Genomic DNA, 24,305 nt, shown 5'->3' with positions numbered 1-24,305 from the left:
TGTGTTATTGTTATAGCTAGAATGTGTAGTTATTAATACAATTTTAGTTATATAGTGCGTTCAGGTTTCATAGAAACGACATTGCAGCCTATGTTGCTAGTAGCTTATCCCAAAGAAAGGGAAAGAGTAGTAACACAAGACACATTATACTGGGAACAAAATGTTCAGATTAAAATATATTAATGAACACTATGCATCTGACATGTAGAATATGGAATCCTGGTAGCTTTGTTTAATGCTTTTCTTTCTGTCACGGAAAAAGTATAACTTTATCATCAAAGAAACTTGAATGAGTGATGCTTGTCTACAAAGAGACTCAACTAGCGATTCCATTACCTCCTGTTATTCGCGCAAGGAAAATTCAGGCAGAAGTCAATGGAAAATGGTTACACTCTAAGCTACAGGAAGTATTTGCATTCTGAGTCATAAATCGGGGAATTTTCTATCGGCTACTTTCCATTCCATGTCTAGTTTCATAAATGATGTAAACAACAAAGTAAATCACTAAAGAACACATTTATGAAGTTAAACGGTAGAATTTGGCTGTTCAACATTAATTCTTCAATAGCATAACCAGTTTGATGCATCTTATTGGAAATATTTTGTTATGATAATGTTAATAAGCATATCAGGCTTAGAGCTGGCTAACGGTACCACCCATTCATAGATCTTACCCTGCACATATTGTGTTGACCCTTACTGGATTTATGAAATTTGTTGAGCTTTTTGAATAATTCCTTTTTTATATTTTAATTCAGGAATGATGTTGAACCCCTACTCGGATGAAACCTCTCTCCTGGATTAAACAATTGACCAGTCACTCTCCCCCATCCTCTCCTACAGGTACTCCTGGCTGGCTGAGTTAGTGTGGTACAGCCTATTTTTTCAGCCAATGTAAACACAACACTTTTTAAATTTTATTTTATTTAACCTGTATTTAACTAGGCAAGTCAGTTAAGAACAAATTGTTATTTACAATGACAGTCTACTTGTAAAGCGCCCATGGCCAAACCTTCCCCTAACGCAGAATAAATAGTGCTCCGCCCTATGGGTCTTTCAATCACGGCCGATTGTGACACAGAGTGATGCTGCGCCGCTCTGGAAATATTTAGAATATCTAGTTCATTCAAATGTTATACTGACTTGCTTTTGAAAGAAATCCTGAACATGCTGCAAAGCAATTGTGGTCCCACAGAGAGACCCTGTTTATAGTGTCTGTAGGCTTTCCAGGGATTTTTTCAAATGTATTTTTATCTAGACATACAATAACTACTATCAGGTTTCAGGTAAGACCCAAGTGCAGACTGTGTAGAAGTAGCAATGTTTATTGTAACAGGGGCAGGCAAACGACAGGTCAAGGCAGGCAGGGGTCGATAATCCAGAGTAGTGGGGCCAAGGTACAGGATGGCAAGCAGGCCCAGTGTCAGGTCAAGCAGAGGTCGGTATCCAGAGAATGGGAAAAGGTAAAGGATGGCTGGCAGGCTCAGGGTCAGGGGCAGGAAGAGTGGTCAGGCAGATGGGCTCGGAGTCAGGACAGGCAGGGGTCAAAACCAGGAGAGTGAGAAAAGAAAGACTGGAAAAAGCAGGACCTGAGACACAAAACACTGGTAAGCTTGAACAAACAAGACAAACTGGCACAGACAGACAGAAAACACTGGTATAAATAGCCAGGGGATAAGTGGGGAAGATGGGTGACACCTGGAGGGAGGTGGAGACAAGCACAAGGACAGGTGAAACAGATCATGGCGTGACAGTACCCCCCCTCGAGGGACGCCACCTGGAGTCCTACCTGGGCGTATACCTGGTTGAGCGGGGTGCCGGCGCTGGAACTCAGAGATGAGGCCTGGGTCCAGCATGTCCCTAGCGGAGACCCAGCACCTCTCCTCCGGGCCATAACACTCACAGTCAACCAGGTACTGGAATCCCCTGCCCTGAGGTCGAACCTTCAGGAGACATCTCACCATGTACGCCGGTCAGCCATCAAGGAGAAGGGGGAGAGAGGTTGGCCTGGAAACAGGAGACAATGGGCAATCAGACATGGTTTTACCTCTAGACACAGAAAAGGTAGGAACAATATGGAGGGTATGGGGCAACAGAGAGGGGATAATGATCTTGGAGCGGGGGGCAAAGGTCTCGGCTTCCGGGGTGTAGCTGTGGCACTCTAGTGCCTCAGGCTTGACATTCTTGGATTCTGTGGTTCCCCGACACTTGAAAAATTATCTTTAAGGCCCACCAGAGTACTAACTCCAACAAATGAGCTAGGTCTCTTGAAAGGACAGGTAGACACATAATTTCTATGGCAGTGCCGCAATACAGACAACTCTGGGTCTCAAGTCTGCGTACGCGTTGTGTCGGCTCGGGAAGAGGTGAATCGGCAGTCTCAGGAGGCTCTTGGAGGGACTTGGGTAAGCTCGGATCCTTCGGGGACGTAGACCTCGGGGACTTCCGGAGTTCATCAGATGTAAGGGTATGATCCCTGAGTGAGCGATTGGGACCACAATCGGACCTCTTCTCCCTCCTACATTTCCGTAGCCGACCATCAATCCAGATGGTTAAAGCAATGAGTGAGTCAATATCCGTTGGTAGTTCTCGGGCTGCCAGCTTATCCTTTACCTCCTCCGATAATCCGTTCAGGAACGTGTCGAACAGAGCTTCTGGGTTCCAGGCACCCTCCGCTACTAGCGTGCGGAAATCCACTGCATAGTCTACCACACTGAGGGTGTCCTGCCAAAGCTGGAGTAACTTCCGGGCAGCCTCACTCCCGGACACCAGAGCCTTGCAAAAATTCTCATCTCCGCCATGAATACCTCAAGACTGAGGCAGAAGCAGGAGGTGAGACACAAAACGCTGGTATGCATGAACAAACAAAAAGAACTGGCATAGACAGATAGAGAACACAGGTATAAATACCCAGTGGATAAATGGGGAAGATGGGCAACACCTGGAGTGGGGTGGAGCCAAGCACAAGGACAGGTGAAACAGATCAGGGCGTGACACTAATAGACATTTACACAATTGTATTTATTTCACCTTTCATGAAAGATGACCTCTCCTCGATGACAAAGAAGAGAAGTACTACTAGAGAAAGGGAAAGGGGGATACACAGTCAGTTGTACAACTGAATGCATTCATCTGAAATGCCTTCCGCATTTAACCCAACCCCTCTGTTCACCACAGCTGTGTCCCTGACCAGAGCATGCCCATCAAAACATCCAGAAGTATCTGTACAGCCCCTTTACTGTGACATGAACCCAGGCTTCCTTTTTTCCCCTTGCCTGACTTTTGTTCTGTATATGTTGAGTGTCTGTGTGAGTAAAGCTGGAACAAATGGGCCGTGGGTCTGTGTTCAGAACTGCTACCAATACATTTATTTGATTTGTTTTTGGAGAATGGAAATGCCTGACCTGTGTATTGACACCTCTCAACTAGATAGAGTGATGAACTTGTTGTTGGTGATATAGGTTGATGTGTTCAAGGGGTCACAGAGTGCCAAGTGGAGCCAGATTTGTTTCTCTGCTTCTGGGCTGCTGGAGAGGGGGAGGGGTAGTTGAGTGAGCTGGGGCCTTTTATGGACCTGTCTATGGGAGCCTGTCACCTTGTGACATGATGAGAGCCAGTGAGAGAGATTACCTGAAAGATAATTTGTGAATAGTGTTATAAACATGCTTCAATTTAAAACTTCTTCAGGATCGGTGGGTCCCTTGCGGGACGGCTGAGCTAACGTAGGCTAATTCGATGAGCATGAGGTTGTAAGTAACAAGAACATTTCCTAGGACATAGACATATCTGATATTGGCAGAAAGCTTAAATTATTGTTAATCTAACCCGCACTGTCCAATTTACAGTAGCTATTACAGTGAAAATATACCATGCTATTGTTTGAGGAGAGTGCACAATTCTGAACATGAAAAGTATTAAAAAACAAATTAGGCACATTTGAGCAGTCTTGATACAACATTTTGAACAGAAATGCAATGGTTCATTAGATCAGCCTAAAACTTAGCATATACACTGCTGCCATCTAGTGGCCAAAATATGCACCTGGGCTGGAATAATACATTATGGCCTTTCTCTTGCATTTTTAATTAAGATGGTATAAAAAATAAATTAAAAAAAACGGTTGTCTTTTAAAAAAAATATTTTACCAGAACTAATGTGTTATATTCTCCTAAATTCCTTTCACATTTCCAGAAACTTCAAAGTGTTTCCTTTCAAATGATACCAAGAAAATGCATATCCTTGCTTCAGGGCCTGTGCTACAAGCAGATTGGGGTATGTCATTTTAGGCAAAAATTGAAAAAAAGGGGGTGATCCTTATAGGTTTTTGACAATCTCAAACACTAATGAAAGCATGAAACAATTATTACCTTCACTCAATTATTTAGTCATAAAAACCGAAGATACAAAGGCTGGGCCTAATATACAATGCACTTTTTCCACATTTTGTTACATTACAACCTTAATCTAAAATGGATTTTAAAAAAAAGATTCCTCGTCAATCTACTCACAGTAACCCATAATGACAAAGCAAATGTACTTATTAATTATAAAAATGTCTGCCTGCTGTTCTGTGAATGCACACTGGAATACCGTCAGGCCCCGCGGCCTTGAGTGTTGACCTGATTGAAAACCTTACTCACGTCGGCCTCAGAGAACAAGATCTCCCAATGGTCATGCACAGCTCAGATCTAAGTGCCAATGCTATTTAGCAATCTCCATGCATTTACATTTGTTGGATGTGTGTGTGTTAAATGTGTGCGTGTTAAAACATACCTGTTGTTGTAGAACCAAACATATTGACTGGGAGGGTTGGACTGGGCCTGGCAGAGCAGAGAGACCGTCTGTCTCTCCTGAGCAGAGTATCCTCTGTCTGTTATACTGTAGGGAGTCACATCTATCTGGGGAATATCAGGACCAACTGGGGAGAAGAAAGGGAAAGGGGGATACATTGTGAGCTGTGCAACTGAATGCATTCAACTGAAATGTGTCTTTCGCATTTAACCCAAGCCCTCTGAATCGACATCCACATCTTCAGCGCCCAGGAAACAGTGGGTTAACTGCATTGCTCGGGGGCAGAACTATAGATTTTTACCTTGTCAGCTCGGGGATTCGATCCAGCAACCATTTGGTTACTGGCCAAACGCTCCTACCCACCAGGCTACCTGCCACACACACACACACTATGTTAAACACACTGTGGCAGACCAGGGGGTTTGGTCAAGACGTTTACAAAGATCAGACACAGACAGACTATGATTAGCTCGGTTTCAAGGGTGTTTATTTAACTTCTTCGGGCTAGTATTCAGAAGTTTGGATGAATGAGGTGCCTAAAGTAAACTGCCTGTTATTCAGGCCCAGAAGCTAGGATATGCATCTAATTGGTAGTATTGGATAGAAAACACTCTAAAGTTTCAAAAACTGTTAAAATAATGTCTGTGAGTAAAACAGAACTGATAGGGCAGGTGAAAACCCGAGAACAATCCATTCAGAATGTTTTTATTCAGCTCACCTCTAATTACAATGGCTGGGAATGGGAATATAAACGTCCCCCCAGAATGCAGTTCCTAGGCCTTCCACTAGATGTCAACAGTCTTTAGAAAGAGTTTCTGGGTTGTTTATTGAAAAATAATCTAGAATTTGTAGTTTTTCTAAGTGGCTCCCATTTTGGCTATTAGTGTTTGTAGCGCGTTCTGGTGAGTGAGCGTACTTCGTTATTTATCTCCGGTAATGGTCTCCGGTATTCTCTGTCTTAAATTGTATTGTTTATTTACATAATAGAGTACCTGAGGATTGATTAGGAATATTGTTTGATATGTTTGGAAGAAGTTTATTGGTAATTTACGGGATTCATTTGTATGCATTTTGAATGAGGGAAACCGGTGGACTACTGAGTCTAGCGCGCCAATGAAACTGACTTTCTTGTGATATGACCTGTTTGGGATATTGGGCAGCATTTTCACGTTTGGATGAAAAGCGTGCCTAGAGTAAACTGCCTACTACTCAGTCCCAGTTGCTAATATATGCATATTATTAGTATATTTGGATAGAAAACACTCTGAAGTTTCTAAAACTGTTTGAATGATGTCTGTAAGCATAACAGAACTCATATGGCAGGCGAAAACCTGAGAAAAATCCAAACAGGAAGTGGGAAATCTGAGGTTTGTAGTTTTTCAACGCTTGACCTATTGAATACACAGTGTCTCTGGGGTCAAATTGCACTTCCTAAGGCTTCCAGTAGATATCAACAGTCTTTGGACATAAATTTGGACATAAATTATGAACATTATCGAACAAATCAAAAATGTATTGTGGAACTGGGATTCCTGGGAGTGCATTCTGAGGAAGATCATCATAGGTAAGTGAATATTTTTAATGCTATTTCTGACTCCTGTTGACTCCACAACATGGCGGATATTTCTTTGGCTGGTTTGGTCTCTGAGCGCCGTACTCAGATTATTGCATGGTGTGCTTTTTCCGTAAAGTTTTTTAAAAAATCTGTCACAGCGGTTGCATTAAGGGGAAGTCTATCTTTAATTCTGTGAATAACACTTTTATCAATGTTTATTATGAGTGTTTCTGGAAATTGATGTGGCTCTCTGCAAAATCACTGGATGTTTTGGAAGCAAAACATTACTGAACGTAACGCACAAATGTAAACTGAGATTTTTGGATATAAATATACACTTTATCGAACAAAACATACATGTATTGTGTAACATGATGTCCTATGAAAGTCATCTGATGAAGATCATCAAAGTTTAGTGATTCATTTTTATCTATTTTTCTGCTTTTTGTGACTCCTCTCTTTGGCTGGAAAAATGACTGTGTGTTTTTGTGACTTGGCTCTGACCTAACATAATCATATGTTGTGCTTTCGCTGAAAATCGGACACGATGGGTAGACTAACAAGAGTTTCTTTCATTTGGTGTATTGCATTTGGGCTGCAATCCCGTTAACAGGATGATATGACAACAGCCAGTGAAAGAGCAGGGTGCCAAATTCAAAACAACAGAATTCTCATAATTAAAATTCCTCAAACATACATGTACCTTATACCGTTTTAAAGGTAGTCTTGTTGTGAATCCCACCACAGTCTCCGATTTCGAATAGGATATACAGCAAAAGCACCACAAACGATTATGTTAGGTCACCCCCAAGCCACATAAAAACACAGCATTTTCCCAGCCAAAGAGAGGAGTCACAAAATGCACAAATAGAGATAAAATGAATCACTAACCTTTGATGATCTTCATCAGATGACACTCATAGGACTTCATGTTACACAATACATGTATGTTTTGTTTGACAAAGTTAATATTTCTATAAAAAAAATCTGAGTTTATATTGGCGCGTTACATTCACTAGTTCCAAAAACATCCAGTGATTTTGCATAGCCACATCGATTCAACAGAAATAATCATCAGAAATGTAGATGATAATACAAGTTATACACATGGAATTATAGATATACCTGTCCTTAATGCAACCGCTGTGTCAGATTTTAAAAAAAAAGCAAACCATGCAATATTCTGAGACGGCGCTCAGAACAATCATGTCAAATTAGCCGCCATGTTGTAGTCAACATAAACCATAAATTACATGCTAAATATTCCCTTACATTTGATGATCTTCATCAGAATGCACTCCAAGGAATCCCAGGTCAACAAAAAAATTGCTTGATTTGTTCGATAATGTCCGTTATTTATGCCCAATTAGCTACTTTTGCTAGCGCGTTTGTTATACATATCCAAAACGCTCGTTCTGGTTCTCTCGTTCTCGTTCAGACAAAAACTTCAAAAAGTTATATTACAGGTCGAAGAAACATTTCAAACTAAGTACAGAATCAATCATTAGGATGTTTTTATCATTAATCTTCAATAAAGTTCCAACCGGAGTATTCCTTTGTGTCTTCAGGAGCCATGGAATGCAGGTCGCTTACATGTGAAATGCGCATGACCAGAAAATGGCTGACTGCTAGACAACTGATTAATTCTACTGTCATTCAGTCCCACGACACAGTAGAAGCCTCATTCAAATTTCTAGAGACGGTTGACATCTAGTGGAAGCCCTAGGAAGTGAATCTTCATAAATATCTCAAGGGGATTTCAATGGGAACTGTGTTGACTACATACCAACCTCAGATTTCTCACTTCCTGTTTTGATTTCTCCTCAGGTTTTTGCCTGCCATATGAGTTCTGTTGTACTCACAGACATCATTCAAACAGTTTTAGAAACTTCAGAGTGTTTTCTATTCAATACTAATAATATGCATATATACAAATGTGATCATATTACTCCTGTGCTAGCCTCCCTACACTGGCTTCCTGTTAAGGCAAGGGGTAATTTCAAGGTTTTACTGCTAACATACAAAGCATTACATGGGCTTGCTCATACCTATCTTTCTGATTTGGTCCTGCCGTACATACCTACACGTACGCTATGGTCACAAGATGCAGGCCTCCTAATTGTCCCTATAATTTCTAAGCAAACAGCTGGAGGAAGGGCTTTCTCCTATAGAGCTCCATTTTTATGGAATGGTCTGCCTACCCATGTGAGAGACGCAGACTCGGTCTCAACCTTTAAGTCTTTACTGAAGACTATGGGTCATATGATTGAGTGTAGTCTGGCCCAGGAGTGTGAAGGTGAACGGAAAGGCTCTGGAGCAACGAACCGCCCTTGCTGTCTCTGCCTGGCCGATTCCCCTCTCTCCACAGGGATTCTCTGCATCTAACCCTATTACAGGGGCTAAGTCACTGGCTTACTCGTGCTCTTTCATGCCGTCCCTAGGAGGGGTGCGTCACTTAAGTGGGTTGAGTCACTGACGTGATCTTCCTGTCTGGGTTGGCGCCCCCCCCTTGGGTTGTGCCGTGGCGGAGATATTTGTGGGCTATACTCGGCCTTGTCTCAGGATGGTAAGTTGGTGGTTGAAGGTATCCCTCTAGTTGTCTGGGGGCTGTGCTTTGGCAAAGTGGGTGGGGTTATATCCTTCCTTTTTTGCCCTGTCCGGGGGTATCATCGGATAGGGCCACAGTGTCTCCTGACCCCTCCTGTCTCAGCCTAAAGTATTTGTGCTGCAGTAGTTTATGTGTCGGGGGGCTAGGGTCAGTTTGTTATATCTGGAGTACTTCTCCTGTCTTATCCGGTGTCATGTGTTAATTTAAGTATGCTCTCTCCAATTCTCTCTTTCTCTCGGAGGACCTGAGCCCTAGGACCATGCCTCAGGACTACCTGGCATGATGACTCCTTGCTGTCCCCAGTCCACCTGGCTGTGCTGCTGCTCCAGTTTCAACTGTTCTGCCTGTGGCTATGGAATCCTGACCTGTTCACCGAACGTGCTACCTGTCCCAGACCTGCTGTTTTCAACTCTCTAGAGACAGAAGGAGTGGTAAACTGGAAAATATTGTTCATACAAATGTTCCTTACAAAAGACTTAAAACTGAAACAATTTCGATTTCTGAAAAGCCAACTGACATTTACTCCTGACGTGCTGACTTGCTGCACCCTCGACAAATACTGTGATTATTATTATTTGACCATGCTGGTCATTTATGAACATTTGAACATCTTGGCCATGTTCTGTTATAATCTCCACCCGGCACAGCCAGAAGAGGACTGGCCAACCCTCATAGCCTGGTTCCTCTCTAGGTTTCTTCCTAGGTTTTGGCCTTTCTAGGGAGTTTTTCCTAGCCACCGTGCTTCTAAGCCTGCATTGCTTGCTGTTTTAAGGTTTTAGGCTGGGTTTCTGTATAGCACTTTGAGATATCAGCTGATGTACGAAGGGCTATATAAATAGATTTGATTTTGATTTGATTTGATATTAGCAACTGAGACTGAGGAGCAGGCCGTTTACTTTGGGCACCTTATTCATCCAAGCTACTCAATCCTGCCCTCCAGCCATAAGAAGTTTTATTGTGTGAAAGTTACATATTTCTAAAAACTATTTTTGAATTTCGTGCGCTGCCGTTTCAGAGGAATGTTGTCGAGGGGTGCCGCTAGAAGAACCATAAGCCATAAGAAGATAAAGAAGGACTTTATCGAACAAAAGGACAATTTGTTATGTAGCTGGGACGCTTGTGATTGCGACAAGATAAAGATCTTCAAAGGTAAGTGACTTATTTTATCACTATTTCTGACTTTCATGACACATCTGCTTGGTTGGAAAGTTGTATTTAATGCTTTTGTGTGCGGGGCACTGTCCTCAGATTATCGCATGGTGTGCTTTCGCCGTAAAGCCTTTTTGAAATCTGACAAAGCAGCTGGATTAACAAGAAGTTAAGTTTTTAAAATATGTATGTATTTCATGAATGTTTAATATTACGATTTCTGTAATTTTAATTTGGCGCTTTGCAAATTCACCGGATGTTGACCAGGTGGGACGGTAGCGTCCCAATGATCAGTAACAAGTTAAATAATAAATCAAAAAGAAAAAGATAGGTCTCCCCCATGACACCCTCTCTGGGATACCATCTTCTGGGCTCCGGGTCTTGCTGTATGTATACTGTCTGGAACAAAACCTGAACTCCCTCCTCATGCCTCTGCAGCCATCCCCAACTATACTGGAGCACTTTCTTCCCCCCACTCTCCCTGTGTGCTGCCCTTCTGGCAGCTTTATGGGCCTTGCACAGCTGGTGAGCAATCAGCCCTTGATTACTCACCAGCTCCCAATCAGCCCCAATTAGACCTGGCCGGAGAGCCCGTCGAGACCTGGCACATCCAGCAGATGGAGCCATTGCCTCGTGATGTTTACTCAGTCTGTCACCAGGCCTCGACGAGTCTCCCCCTGGTGGCTGACCTGCTGTACGCCACAACACACACTATGTTATTAAACACACACACTACGTTACAAACACACACTACTTTACAAACACACACTACGTTACACACACTACGTTAAAAAACACTACGTTACAAACACACATTACGTTACAAACACACTATGTTACCCAAGGTACGCTACACACACACACTACATTACAAACACACACTATGTTATACACACTACATCAGCAAAGTATCCTCTCTCTAGCCCCATACCTGGTTCTAGGGTTCAGAGTTAGGGGTAGTGTGTAGGGTTTAGGATGCAGTGTGTAGTGGGTATACTAACTAGGGCTGACAAAAAATGTATTTATTGTTTCGATGAATCTCATGATGTTCTGTAGCTAATTCCGATTTATTGCAATTTTAGAATTTGCTCAAATTTAAAAAGCAATGCATTGAGTTACAAGCATACTATGCGTTGATTGTAAGGGGCGAAAACACAACATATCTGTATCAGGATGTTTTTAAATATCATTTTCACCAAACAACGCACAAGTCACTGTAAAAGGTATTAATGCTCCCAATGTTTCAGTAGGTCTACAACCTCTGATCAGTGTTTCAGTAGTTCTACACCCTCTGACCAATGTTTCAGTAGATCTACTACCTCTGACCAATGTTTCAGTAGGTCAACAACCTCTGATCAGTGTTTCAGTAGGCCTTACCCCTCTTATCAATGTTTCAGTAGGCCTTCTCCCTCTAATCAATGTTTCAGTAGACCTATTCCCTCTGATAAATGTTTAAGTAGACCTACTCCATATTATCAATGTTGCAGTAGACCTACTCCCTCTTACCAATGTTTCGGTAGACCTACTCCCTCTGATCATTGTTTCAGTAGACCGACCCCCTCTGATCAATGTTTCAGTAGGCCTAGTCCCTCTCATCAATTTTTCTGGAGACCACTCCCTCTTGTCAATATTTCAGTAGACCATCTTCCTCTATTCAATGTTTCAGGAGACCTACTCCCTCTTATCAATGTTGCAGGAGACCTTCTTCCTCTTATCGATGTTTAAAAAGACCGACCCCCTCTGATCAATGTTTCAGTAGGCCTAGTCCCTCTCATCAATTTTTCTGGAGACCACTCCCTCTTGTCAATATTTCAGTAGACCATCTTCCTCTTATCAATGTTTCAGTAGGCCTACTCCCTCTTATCAATGTTGCAGTAGGCCTACTCCCTCTTATTATTGTTGCAGTAGACCTAGTCCCTCTATCAATGTTGCAGTAGGCCTACTCCCTCTTATCAATGTTGCAGTATGCCTACTCCCTCTTATTATTGTTGCTGTAGACCTACTCCCTCTTATCAATGTTTTGGTAAACCTAGTCCCTCTATCAATGTTGCAGTAGGCCTACTCCCTCTTATCAATGTTGCAGTATGCCTACTCCCTCTTATTATCGTTGCCGTAGACCTACTCCCTCTGATCAATGTTTCAGTAGACCTAGTCCCCCTTATCAATGTTTCGGTAGACCTACTCCCTCTTGTCAATGTTTCAGCAGACCTAGTCCCTCTTGTTATTGTTGCAGAAGGCCTAGTCCCTCTATTAACAATGTTTCAGTAGGCCTACTACCTCGTATCAATGTCTCAGTAGACCTACTCTCTCTTATCAATGTCTCAGTAGACCTGCTACCTCTTATCAACGTTGCAGTAGATCTAATCCCTCTTTTCAATGTTGCAGTAGTCCTAATCCCTCTTAAAATTGTTGCAATAGACCTACTTCCTCTGATCAATGTTTCAGTAAACCTAGTCCCTGTTATCAATGTTTTGGTAGACCTACTCCCTCTTGTCAATGTTTCAGTAGACCTACTCCATCTTATCAATGTTTCAGTAGACCAAGTCCCTCTTATCAATGTTTCGGTAGACCTACTCCCTCTTACCAATGTTTCGGTACACCAACTCACTCTGATCAATGTTTCAGTAGGTCTACTCCCTCTGATCAAAGTTTCAGTAGACCTACTACCTCTGATCAATGATTCAGTAGACCTTGTCCCTCTAATCAATGTTTCAGTAGTCCTACACCCTCTTACCAGTGTTGCAGTATGCCTAGTCCCTCTTGTCAATGTTTCAGTAGGCCTACTCTCTCCTATCAATGTTTCAGTAGTCCTACTTCCTCTTATCAATGTTTCAGTAGACCTTCTCCCTCTGATCAATGTTTCACTAGGCCTATTGTCTCCTCGCAATGTTTCAGTAGTCCTACTCCCTCTTATCAATGTTTCAGTAATCCTACTCCCTCTTATCAAAGTTTCATTAGGCTTACTACCACTTATGAATGTTTGAGTAGGCCTACTACCTCTGATCAATGTTTCATCTATTCAGTCTGTCTACAAACAGGCTCTCAAAGTGCTTGATAGGAAGCCCAATAGCCATCATCATTGTCACATTCTTAGAAAGCATGAGCTCTTGAGTTGGGAAAATCTTGTGCAATACACCGACGCATGTCTTGTATTCAAGATCCTTAATGGCCTGGCTCCCCCTCCACTCAACATTTTTGTTAAACAGAAAACCCAGACATATGGCAGCAGATCCACAAGGTCTGCCATGAGAGGTGACTGTATAGTTCCCCTAAGGAAAAGCACCTTTAGTAAATCTGCATTCTCTGTGAGAGCTTCCCATGTCTGGAATACACTGCCATCAGACACACATAACTGCACCACATATCACACTTTCACAAAATGCTTGAAGACATGGCTAAAGGTCAATCAGATTTGTGAACATGGTCCCTAGCTGTGTGTTGCCGCTTTCCATGTTGTCTGTTGTCTGTAGCTTGTGAGGTGTGGAAACACTTTGTTGCTTTTATGAATTATGTCTTGCTGCTTTTTGTTTTATGTTGCTCTGTTTGTATGCTTGTCCTATGTTGCTATGTCTTGCTTGTTCTATGCTGCTATTGTCTATATTGTAATTGTTTTTAATAACCTGCCCAGGGACTGCGGTTGAAAATTAGCCGGCTGGCTAAAACAGGCACTTTTACTGAAACGTTGATTAATGTGCACTGTCCCTGTAAAAATAAAAATAAACTCAAACTTAAACTCAAACTCATTAGGCCTAATCCCCATGATCAATGTTTCAGTAGACCTACTCCCTCTGATCAATGTTTCAGTAGTCCTACTCTCTCTTATCAACGTTTTAGTAGACCTTCTCCCTCTTATCAATGTTTCAGTAGGCCTACTACCTCTGATCAAAGTTTCAGTAGGCCTACTCCCTATGATCAATGTTTCAGTAGACCTAGTCCCTCTATTAGTGTTGCAGTACGCCTAGTCCCTCTATTAACAATGTCTCAGTAGTCCTACTGCCTCTAATCAATGTTTCAGAAGACCTGCTCCCTCTTATCAATATTTCAGTAGTCCTACACCCTCTTATCAATGTTTCAGTAGTCCTATTACCTCTTATCAATGTTTCAGTAGTCCTATTACCTCTTATCAATGTTTCAGTAGACCTACTCCCTCGTATCAAAGTTTCAGTAGGCTTACTCCCTCTTATCAATGTTTCAGTAGTCCTACTCCCTCTTATCAATGTTTCAGTAGCCCTTCTAACTCTTATCAATATTTCAGTATACCTACTTCCTCTTATCAATGTTTCAGTCGACCTTGTCCCTCTGATCAATGTTTCAGTAGTCCTACACCCTCTTATCAATGTTTCAGTAGTCCTATTACCTCTTATCAGTGTTTCAGTAGACCTACTCCCACGTATCAATGTTTCAGTGGACCTACTCCCTCTTATCAATGTTTCAGTAGTCCTACTCCCTCTTATCAATGTTTCAGTAGACCCTCTCCCTCTTATCAAAGTTTCAGTAGGCTTACTACCTCTTATGTATGTTTGAGTAGGCCTACTACCTCTGATCAATGTTTCAGTAGGCCTAATCCCTATGATCAATGTTTCAGTAGACCTACTCCATCTGATCAATATTTCAGTAGACCTACTCCCTCTGATCAATGTTTCAGTAGACCTACTACCTCTGATCAATGCTTCAGGAGACCTAGTCCCTCTTATTAGCGTTTCAGTAGTCCTACTCCCTCTTATCAATGTTTCAGTACACCTTCTCCCTCTTATCAATGTTTCAGTAGACCTACTATCCTCTTATCAATGTTTCAGTAGACCTAGACCCTCTATTAGTTTTGCAGTATGCCTAGTCCCTCTATTAACAATGTCCCAGTAGTCATATTACCTCTTATCATCTTTTCAGTAGACCTACTCCCTCGTATCAATGTTTCAGTCGACCTACTCCCTCTTATCAATGTTTCAGTAGGACTAGTCCCTGTGATCAATGTTTCAGTAGGCCTACTCCCTCTTATCAATGTTTCAGTAGACCTTGTCCCTCTTATCAATGTTTCAGTAGACCTAATCCCTCTGATAAAAGTTTCAGTAGACCTTCTCACTCTGATCAATATTACAGTAGACCTAGTCCCTCTTATTAGTCTTGCAGTAAGCCTAGTCCCTCTATTAACAATGTCTCAGTAGTCCTACTACCTCTTATCAATGTTTCAGAAGACCTGCTCCCTCCTATCAATGTTTCAGTTAGACCTTGTCCCGCTTTTCAATGTTTCAGTAGTCCTATTAACAATGTCTCAGTAGTCCTACTACCTCTTATCAATGTTTCAGAAGACCTACTACCTCTGATCAATGCTTCAGGAGACCTAGTCCCTCTTATTAGCGTTTCAGTAGTCCTACTCCCTCTTATCAATGTTTCAGTAGACCTTCTCCCTCTTATCAATGTTTCAGTAGACCTAGACTGTCTATTAGTTTTGCAGTATGCCTAGTCCCTCTATTAACAATGTCCCAGTAGTCATATTACCTCTTATCATCTTTTCAGTAGACCTACTCCCTCGTATCAATGTTTCAGTCGACCTACTCCCTCTTATCAATGTTTCAGTAGGACTAGTCCCTATGATCAATGTTTCAGTAGGCCTACTCCCTCTTATCAATGTTTCAGTAGTCCTACTCCCTCTTATCAATGTTTCAGTACACCCTCTCCCTCTTATCAAAGTTTCAGTAGGCTTACTACCTCTGATCAAAGTTTCAGTAGGCCTACTCCCTCTTATCAATGTTTCAGTAGACCTTCTACCTCTTATCAATATTTCAGTATACCTACTTCCTCTTATCAATGTTTCAGTAGACCTTGTCCCTTTTATCAATGTTTCAGTAGACCTAATCCCTCTGATAAAAGTTTCAGTAGACCTTCTCACTCTGATCAATATTACAGTAGACCTAGTCCCTCTTATTAGTCTTGCAGTAAGCCTAGTCCCTCTATTAACAATGTCTCAGTAGTCCTACTACCTCTTATCAATGTTTCAGAAGACCTGCTCCCTCCTATCAATGTTTCAGTTAGACCTTGTCCCGCTTTTCAATGTTTCAGTAGTCCTATTAACAATGTCTCAGTAGTCCTACTACCTCTTATCAATGTTTCAGAAGACCTGCTCCCTCTTATCAATGTTTCAGTAGACTTACTCCCTCTTATCAATGTTTCAGTAGACCTATTCCCTCTTATTAGTGTTGCAGTAGGCCTATTCCCTCTATTAACAATGTCTCAGTAGTCCTACTGCCTCTTATCAATGTTTCAGAAGACCTGCTCCCTCTGATCAGTGTTTCAGTAGACCTAGTCCCTCTGATCAGTATTTCAGTAGACCTAGTCCCTCTGATTAGTATTTCAGTAGACCTAGTCCCTCAAATTAGTGTTGCAGTAGGCCTAGTCCCTCTATTAACAATGTCTCAGTAGTCGTACTACCTCTTATCAATGTTTCAGAAGACTTGCTCCCTCTTATCAATTTTTCAGTAGACCTTGTCCATCTTATAGATGTTTCAGTAGTCCTACTCCCTCTTATCAATGTTTCAGTAGTCCTACTACCTCTTATCAATGTTTCAGTAGACTTACTCCCTCTTATCAATGTTTCAGGAGACCTATTCCCTCGTATCAGTGTTTCAGTAGGCTTACTCCCTTTTACCAATGTTTCAGTAGGCCTACTCCCTCTTATCAATTTTTCAGTAGTCCTACTACCTCTTATCAATGTTTCAGTAGTCTTACTCCCTCTTATCAATGTTTCAGTAGTCCTACTACCTCTTATCAATGTTTCAGTAGTCTTACTCCCTCTTATCAATGTTTCAGTAGCCCTTCTACCTCTTATCAATGTCTCAGTAGTCCTACTGCCTCTTATCAATATTTCAGAAGACCTGCTCCCTCTTATCAATGTTTCAGTAGTCCTACTCCCTCTTATCAATGTTTCAGTAGACCTAGTCCCTCAAATTAGTGTGGCAGTAGGCCTAGTCCCTCTATTAACAATGTTTCAGCAGTCGTACTTCCTCTTATCAATGTTTCAGAAGACATGCTCCCTCTTATACATTTTTCAGTAGACCTTGTCCATCTTATCAATGTTTCAGAAATCCTACTCCCTCTTATCAATGTTTCAGTAGTCCTACTCCCTCTGATCAATGTTTCAGTAGGCTTACTCCCTTTTACCAATGTTTCAGTAGGCCTACTCCCTCTTATCAATGTTTCAGTAGGCCTACTCCCTCTTATCAATATTTCAGTATAACTACTTCCTCTTATCAATGTTTCAGTAGACCTTCTCCCTCTGATCAATGTTTCAGTAGACCTAATCCCTCTGATAATAGTTTCAGTAGACTTACTCCCTCTGATCAATATTTCAGTAGACCTAGTCCCTTTTATTAGTGTTGCAGTAGGCCTAGTCCCTCTAATAACAATGTCTCAGTAGTCCTACTGCCTCTTATCAATATTTCAGAAAACCTGCTCCCTCTTGTCAATGTTTCAGTAGGCCCACTCCCCCTTATCAATGTTTCAGTAGTCCTACTACCTCTTATCAATGTCTCAGTAGTCCTACTACCTCTTATCAATGTTTCAGAAGACCTGCTCCCTCTTATCAATTTTTCAGTAGACCTTGTCCATCTTATCAATGTTTCAGTAGTCCCTCTATTAACAATGTTTCCAGCAGTCGTACTTCCTCTTATCAATATTTCAGAAGACATGCTCCCTCAAATACATTTTTCAGTAGACCTTGTCCATCTTATCAATGTTTCAGAAGTCCTACTCCCTCTTATCAATGTTTCAGTAGGCCTACTCCCTCTTATCAATGTTTCAGTAGTCCTACTACCTCTTATCAATGTTTCAGTAGTCTTACTCCCTCTTATCAATGTTTCAGTAGCCCTTCTACCTCTTATCAATATTTCAGTATACCTGCTCCCTCTTATCAATGTTTCAGAAGACCTGCTCCCTCTTATCAATGTTTCAGTAGTCCTACTCCCTCTTATCAATGTTTCAGTAGACCTATTCCCTCGTATCAAAGTTTCAGTAGGCTTACTCCCTCTTAACAGTGTTTCAGTAGGCCGACTCCCTCTTATCAATGTCTCAGTAGTCCTACTACCTTTTATCAATGTTTCAGAAGACCTGCTCCCTCCTATCAATGTTTCAGTTAGACCTTGTCCCGCTTTTCAATGTTTCAGTAGTCCTACACCCTGTTATCAATGTTTCAGTAGACCTAATCCCTCTGATAAAAGTTTCAGTAGACCTACTCCCTCTGATCAATATTTCAGTAGACCTAGTCCATCTTATTAGTATTGCAGTAGGCCTAGTCCCTCTATTAACGATGTCTCAGTAGTCCTACTGCCTCTAATCAATGTTTCAGAAAACCTGCTCCCTCTTATCAATGTTTAAGTAGTCCTACTCCCCCTTATCAATGTTTCAGTAGTCCAACTGCCTCTTATCAATGTCTCAGTAGTCCTACTACCTCTTATCAATGTTTCAGAAGACCTTCTCCCTCTGATCAATGTTTCAGTAGACCTAATCCCTCTGATCAATGTTTCAGTAGACCTCCTCCCTCTGAACAGTATTTCAGTAGACCTAGTCCCTCAAATTAGTGGGGCAGTAGGCCTAGTCCCTCTATTAACAATGTTTCAGCAGTCGTACTTCCTCTTATCAATGTTTCAGAAGACATGCTCCCTCTTATACATTTTTCAGTAGACCTTGTCCATCTTATCAATGTTTCAGAAATCCTACTCCCTCTTATCAATGTTTCAGTAGTCCTACTCCCTCTGATCAATGTTTCAGTAGGCTTACTCCCTTTTACCAATGTTTCAGTAGGCCTACTCCCTCTTATCAATGTTTCAGTAGGCCTACTCCCTCTTATCAATATTTCAGTATAACTACTTCCTCTTATCAATGTTTCAGTAGACCTTCTCCCTCTGATCAATGTTTCAGTAGACCTAATCCCTCTGATAATAGTTTCAGTAGACTTACTCCCTCTGATCAATATTTCAGTAGACCTAGTCCCTTTTATTAGTGTTGCAGTAGGCCTAGTCCCTCTAATAACAATGTCTCAGTAGTCCTACTGCCTCTTATCAATATTTCAGAAAACCTGCTCCCTCTTATCAATGTTTCAGTAGGCCCACTCCCCCTTATCAATGTTTCAGTAGTCCTACTACCTCTTATCAATGTCTCAGTAGTCCTACTACATCTTTTTAATGTTTCAGAAGACCTGCTCCCTCTTATCAATGTTTCAGTAGTCCCTCTATTAACAATGTTTCCAGCAGTCGTACTTCCTCTTATCAATGTTTCAGAAGACATGCTCCCTCTTATACATTTTTCAGTAGACCTTGTCCATCTTATCAATGTTTCAGAAGTCCTACTCCCTCTTATCAATGTTTCAGTAGGCCTACTCCCTCTGATCAATGTTTCAGTAGTCCTACTACCTCGTAGCAATGTTTCAGTAGTCTTATTCCCTAATATTATTGTTTCAGTAGCCCTTCTACCTCTTATCAATATTCAGTTTACCTATTTCCTCTTATCAATGTTTCAGTAGAAATTCTCACTCTTATCAATTTTTCAGTAGTCCTACTACCTCTTATCAATGTTTCAGTAGACTTACTCCCTCTGATCAATATTTCAGTAGACCTACTACCTCGTAGCAATGTTTCAGTAGTCTTATTCCCTCTTATCAATGTTTCAGTAGACCTTCTCCCTCTGATCAATGTTTCAGTAGACCTAATCCCTCTGATAATAGTTTCAGTAGACTTACTCCCTCTGATCAATATTTCAGTAGACCTAGTCTACTTTTATTAGTCTTGCAGTAGGCCTAGTCCCTCTATTAACAATGTCTCAGTAGTCCTACTGCCTCTTATCAATGTTTCAGAAAACCTGCTCCCTCTTATCAATGTTTCAGTAGGCCCACTCCCCCTTATCAATGTTTCAGTAGTCCTACTACCTCTTATCAATGTTTCAGTAGACTTACTCCCTCTTATCAATGTTTCAGAAGCCCTGCTCCCTCTTATCAATTTTTCAGTAGACCTTTTCCATCTTATCAATGTTTCAGTAGTCCTACTCCCTCTTATCAATGTTTCAGTAGTCTTACTCCCTCTTATCAATGTTTCAGTAGTCCTACTACCTCTTATCAATGTTTCAGAAGACCTACTTCCTCTTATCAATGTTTCAGTAGACCTTGTCCCTCTTATCAGTGTTTCAGTCGTTCTACTCCCTCATTTTTTAAATGTGATTTTTAATTTAACCAGGAAGCGCTCATTGAGATTTGAAATCTCTTTTTCAAGAGCGTCCATGCCTAGATAGGCAGCACCAAGTCATTACACCATTTTATACAGACAACATGAAATACTACAGGTAATCTAGTAAAAACCACAGGAATCACAGGAGTTTAACACACATTGAACAGCAAATTAAAAACATTGACAGGTCAAGAAATCAGCCTCAAAATCAAAGTATATGGATTTTGCAGTTTAAAATAAATCTCACATCTCCATGGTAAAGTGTAAGGATTGACGCTGGTAGACGAGAAGCAGGGACAGGGAGTGAACATTTAACTACCAACGGACATGGAACAGGACAGGACAGCGTCTGGACATGAGCACATAACGACATCCATGCTGACACAGGGAACAAACGTTGGAGCAGACAGAAGTAGGGAAGGCAATCAACAAAGTGAAGGAGTCCAGGTGAATCCAGTGAGCGCTAATGCGTGTAATGAAGTGCAGCCCGGCGCCCTCGAGCGCCAGAGAGGTAGAGCCGGAGCAGGCGTCATATAAAGGGTGTCAATTAGAAAACACCATTAGTTTAGTTTTGTCAGCATTGAGAATAAGCTTCAATTGACACAAGGTATCTTGAACAGTTTTAAAAACAGTTTGCAAGTTCTGGAAAGCTTTTGTGAGAGATGAGGCACAACAATAAATAACAGTATCATCAGCATAAAAAAAAGTTGTGCATTTTGGACATTTTTGTCTAAATTATTGATAGAAATAGTGAATACGAGGGGACCAAGTGCAGTGCCCTGGATCACACCATTACAAATAGACAATTTAACAGACATGAGCCCATCAAATTGAGTGCACTTAGTTCTGTCAAGGGCTTCAGTGATATCATGTAAAACCTTAATGGCTGCTTTAATTGTGCTATGCTTCTTCCTGAAGCGCGATTTGTACATTGATAAAATAGAGTTAGTATATAAAAGCTATTTTAGCTGTTCACTTTCAAAGGTATCAAGTATTTTCGCCAGGGGTGACAGCTTTGAGATTTTTCTATAATTATTTAAAATAGTTGGATCACCTCCTTTTAAAAGTGGTAAGACAAATGCTGATTCCCAGATCCTCGGATTTGCATTACATTCCAGGTTTAGATCGAACAGTGGATCAGCTGGTTTGAGAGGGAGAACAGACAGATGAGGTATGAGAGGGAGAACAGACAGAGGAGGTGTGAGAGGGGGAACAGACAGAGGAGGTGTGAGAGGGGGAACAGACAGAGGAGGTGTGAGAGGGAGAACAGACATGGAGGAGGATCCCAATAAAATAATAAAAATACTAAATACACAATCTCTCTCTCACTTACTGCCTCTCTTAAACACATTATTTCTCAAACATACACATACACCCCACTCTTGCATCCTACCTTTGAACCACCTCTCTTTGAGCAGCGTAAGTGGTCAGGTTATCAGTTTGTTATCTAGCAAGCTAGATAGCTATGTAACATGACTAAAATGTTTTTTGTTAACAAACCAAAAAATAGCGGCCTGCGAATAGTTTGAAACGGCCCACTACATGGTTAATTAAAACTGACCTTATATAAATGCTTATGAATCTGCTGTAGAAAGAAAAAACATAGAACCAGGGCATGACTTTTGAATAATTTGGACTAAAGGCACAGCAATGCAATTGCCCAAGCATTTAATGTAGTCTGTAGCAGTGTTTAATTTTGTGATGTGCTTTAAAGGTCCAAGCTTAAAAATGTTTGCTAAAAAAAGGTTCAGTGCGGTAAAGAGATGGAGATGCAATTGACAGCATTTAAAAAAATTATGCCGCTAATCATGCCTTGCGTTAATAATTTATTAATGATAGCAGGCTAGGTGTTAACTTTGACAGGCCTAATACTAACAGATGATGTCACTCCAGATGGGTTAGAAGTTAGTGTTTAGTGCTAGGGGTAGCGTGTAGGGTTAAGGGTATAGTGTTTAGTCTGTGGTGTGTATACTAACAGATGATGTCCCTCCAGATGGGTAAGAAGTTAGGGTTCATCATTAGAGGTAGTGTGTAGGGTTTAGGGTGTGTGGTGTGTATACTAACAGACGATGTCCAGCCAGATGGGTAAGAAGTTAGGGTTCATCATTAGAAGTAGTGTGTAGGGTTTAGGGTGTGTAGTGCGTATACTAACAGATGATGTCCAGCCAGATGCGGTCGGACCGTTCCTGGTTGACCTGGTTCCGGGCCACACAACGGTACCAGCCTGTGTAGTTACGGTTGACTTCTGTCATGTTGAACATGCTGCTGTTGCCCTGGGAGACGGTGCTGACCAATCCGCTGTGTGTCTCATGCTCCCACAAGAAGTAAAGCGGCCCTGTGCCGTTCTCTAGGCCGCAGCGCAGCCACACCAAAGATCCCTCCGCCGGAGACGCATCACTCAGCAGAATATAGGGCTTACTGACAGGGACTACACACATGCACATACACAAACACACACACACACACACACACACACACACACACACACACACACACACACACACACACACACACACGCATTACAAAGAAACACACACACACACACACACTCACACATATTAGTGTAGTAGTAGTGGTAGTAGTAGTAATTGTTGTAGCAGTAGTAGTAGTAATAGTTATATTAGTTGTAATAGTAGTAGCAGTAGTAGTAATAGTAGTACTACAGTAGTAGTAGTAGAAGTAGTAGTAATAGTAGTACTACAGTAGTAGTAGTAGCAGTAGTAGTAATAGTAGTAATACAGTAGTGGTAGTAGCAGTAATAGTAGTAGCAGTAGTAGTAATAGTAGTAGTACAGTAGTAGTAGTAGTAGCAGTAGTAGTAATAGTAGTGGTGCAGTAGTAGTAGTAATACAGTAGTAGTAGCAGGAGTAGTAATAGTAGTAGTACAGTAGTAGTAGTGACAGTTGTAGTAGTGCAGTAGTAGTAGTAATACAGTAGTAGTAGCAGTAATAGTAGTAGCAGTAGTAGTAATAGTATCAGTACAGTAGTAGTAATAATACAGTAGTAGTAGTAGCAGTAATAGTAGCAGTAGCATTAATTATAGTAGTAGTAGTAGTAGTAGTAGTAGTAGCAGTAACAGTAGTAGTGGAAGTAGTAGTAGTAGTAGTAGGAATTGTATAGCATTAGGAGTTGTATTATAGTAGTAGTAGTAATAGTAGTAGTAGTAGTAGTTTTTTTAATTTAACCGTTTTTTAACTAGGCATGTCAGTTAATAAGATGATAAGATGGCACTGAAGAGCATGGCTGACCTTAAACATGCTCCTAACCAACTATTTTGTTTGTTTTTTTGTGTTGATTGTAACTTATTCTTTAACTTATTTTGTACATAAGGTAGCTACTACCGTCTCCTATGACCGAAACTTTTTCCTTCAACGAGTCCGGCGAGTAGGATATACTGCTTTCCTAGGAACAGGCCCAAATCCCCGTCATTTGTGTGAAGAAAAGACTGAGGATAAGAGGGCGCAGATCGGGCTGCCTTCTGAGAATCCGTAGGCGAGCGAGTAAACTCACCCTGCCATCCGTTCTACTTGCTAACATGCGATCATTGGAAAATAAAATTGAAGACATGCGATTAAGATTATCCTACCAACGGGACATTAAAAACTGTAACATCTTATGTTTCACTGAGTTGTGGCTGAATGAAGACACGGATAGTATAGAGCTGGCAGGATTTTCCATGCACCGGCAGAACAGAGACGCTACGTCTGGTAAGACGAGGGATAGGGGTGTGTGTCTTTTTGTCAATAACAGCTGGTGCGCGATGTCCAATATTAAAAAAGTCTCAAGGTATTACTTGCCTGAGGTAGAGTACCTCATGATAAGCTGTAGACCACACTATCTACCAAGAGAGTTCTCATCCATATTGTTTGTAGCCGTCTATTTCAAATCACATACCGATGCTGGCACTAAGACCGCGCTAAACAATAAACTCTATAAGACCATAAGCAAACAAGAAAATGCGCATCCAGAAATCAATTTTACCACATTTTTACTAG

At 41.3% G+C, this 24,305-nt stretch overlaps 1 protein-coding gene across 1 annotated transcript in view; it reads right to left on the bottom strand.

The window, feature by feature from the left end:
• Nucleotides 1-24,305, bottom strand: part of LOC110510299 (V-set and immunoglobulin domain-containing protein 10-like 2) — a 138,935-nt gene that overhangs the window by 87,975 nt on the left and 26,655 nt on the right. The window contains exons 4-5 of the mRNA XM_090226222.1: nucleotides 22,464-22,739; nucleotides 4,774-4,918 (exon numbers count right to left, since the gene is read on the bottom strand). Coding sequence (XP_090082348.1) covers nucleotides 4,774-4,918; nucleotides 22,464-22,739 — 421 coding nt within the window. The remainder of the gene's footprint in view (nucleotides 1-4,773; nucleotides 4,919-22,463; nucleotides 22,740-24,305) is intronic.

The sequence above is a fragment of the Oncorhynchus mykiss genome, chromosome 29, assembly GCF_057628025.1.
Source record: "Oncorhynchus mykiss isolate SJ-2025 chromosome 29, ASM5762802v1, whole genome shotgun sequence".
Taxonomy (NCBI): domain Eukaryota; kingdom Metazoa; phylum Chordata; class Actinopteri; order Salmoniformes; family Salmonidae; genus Oncorhynchus; species Oncorhynchus mykiss.
Note: the sequence above shows the minus strand (reverse complement) of the source record. Positions and strands in the feature narration are given on the sequence as shown.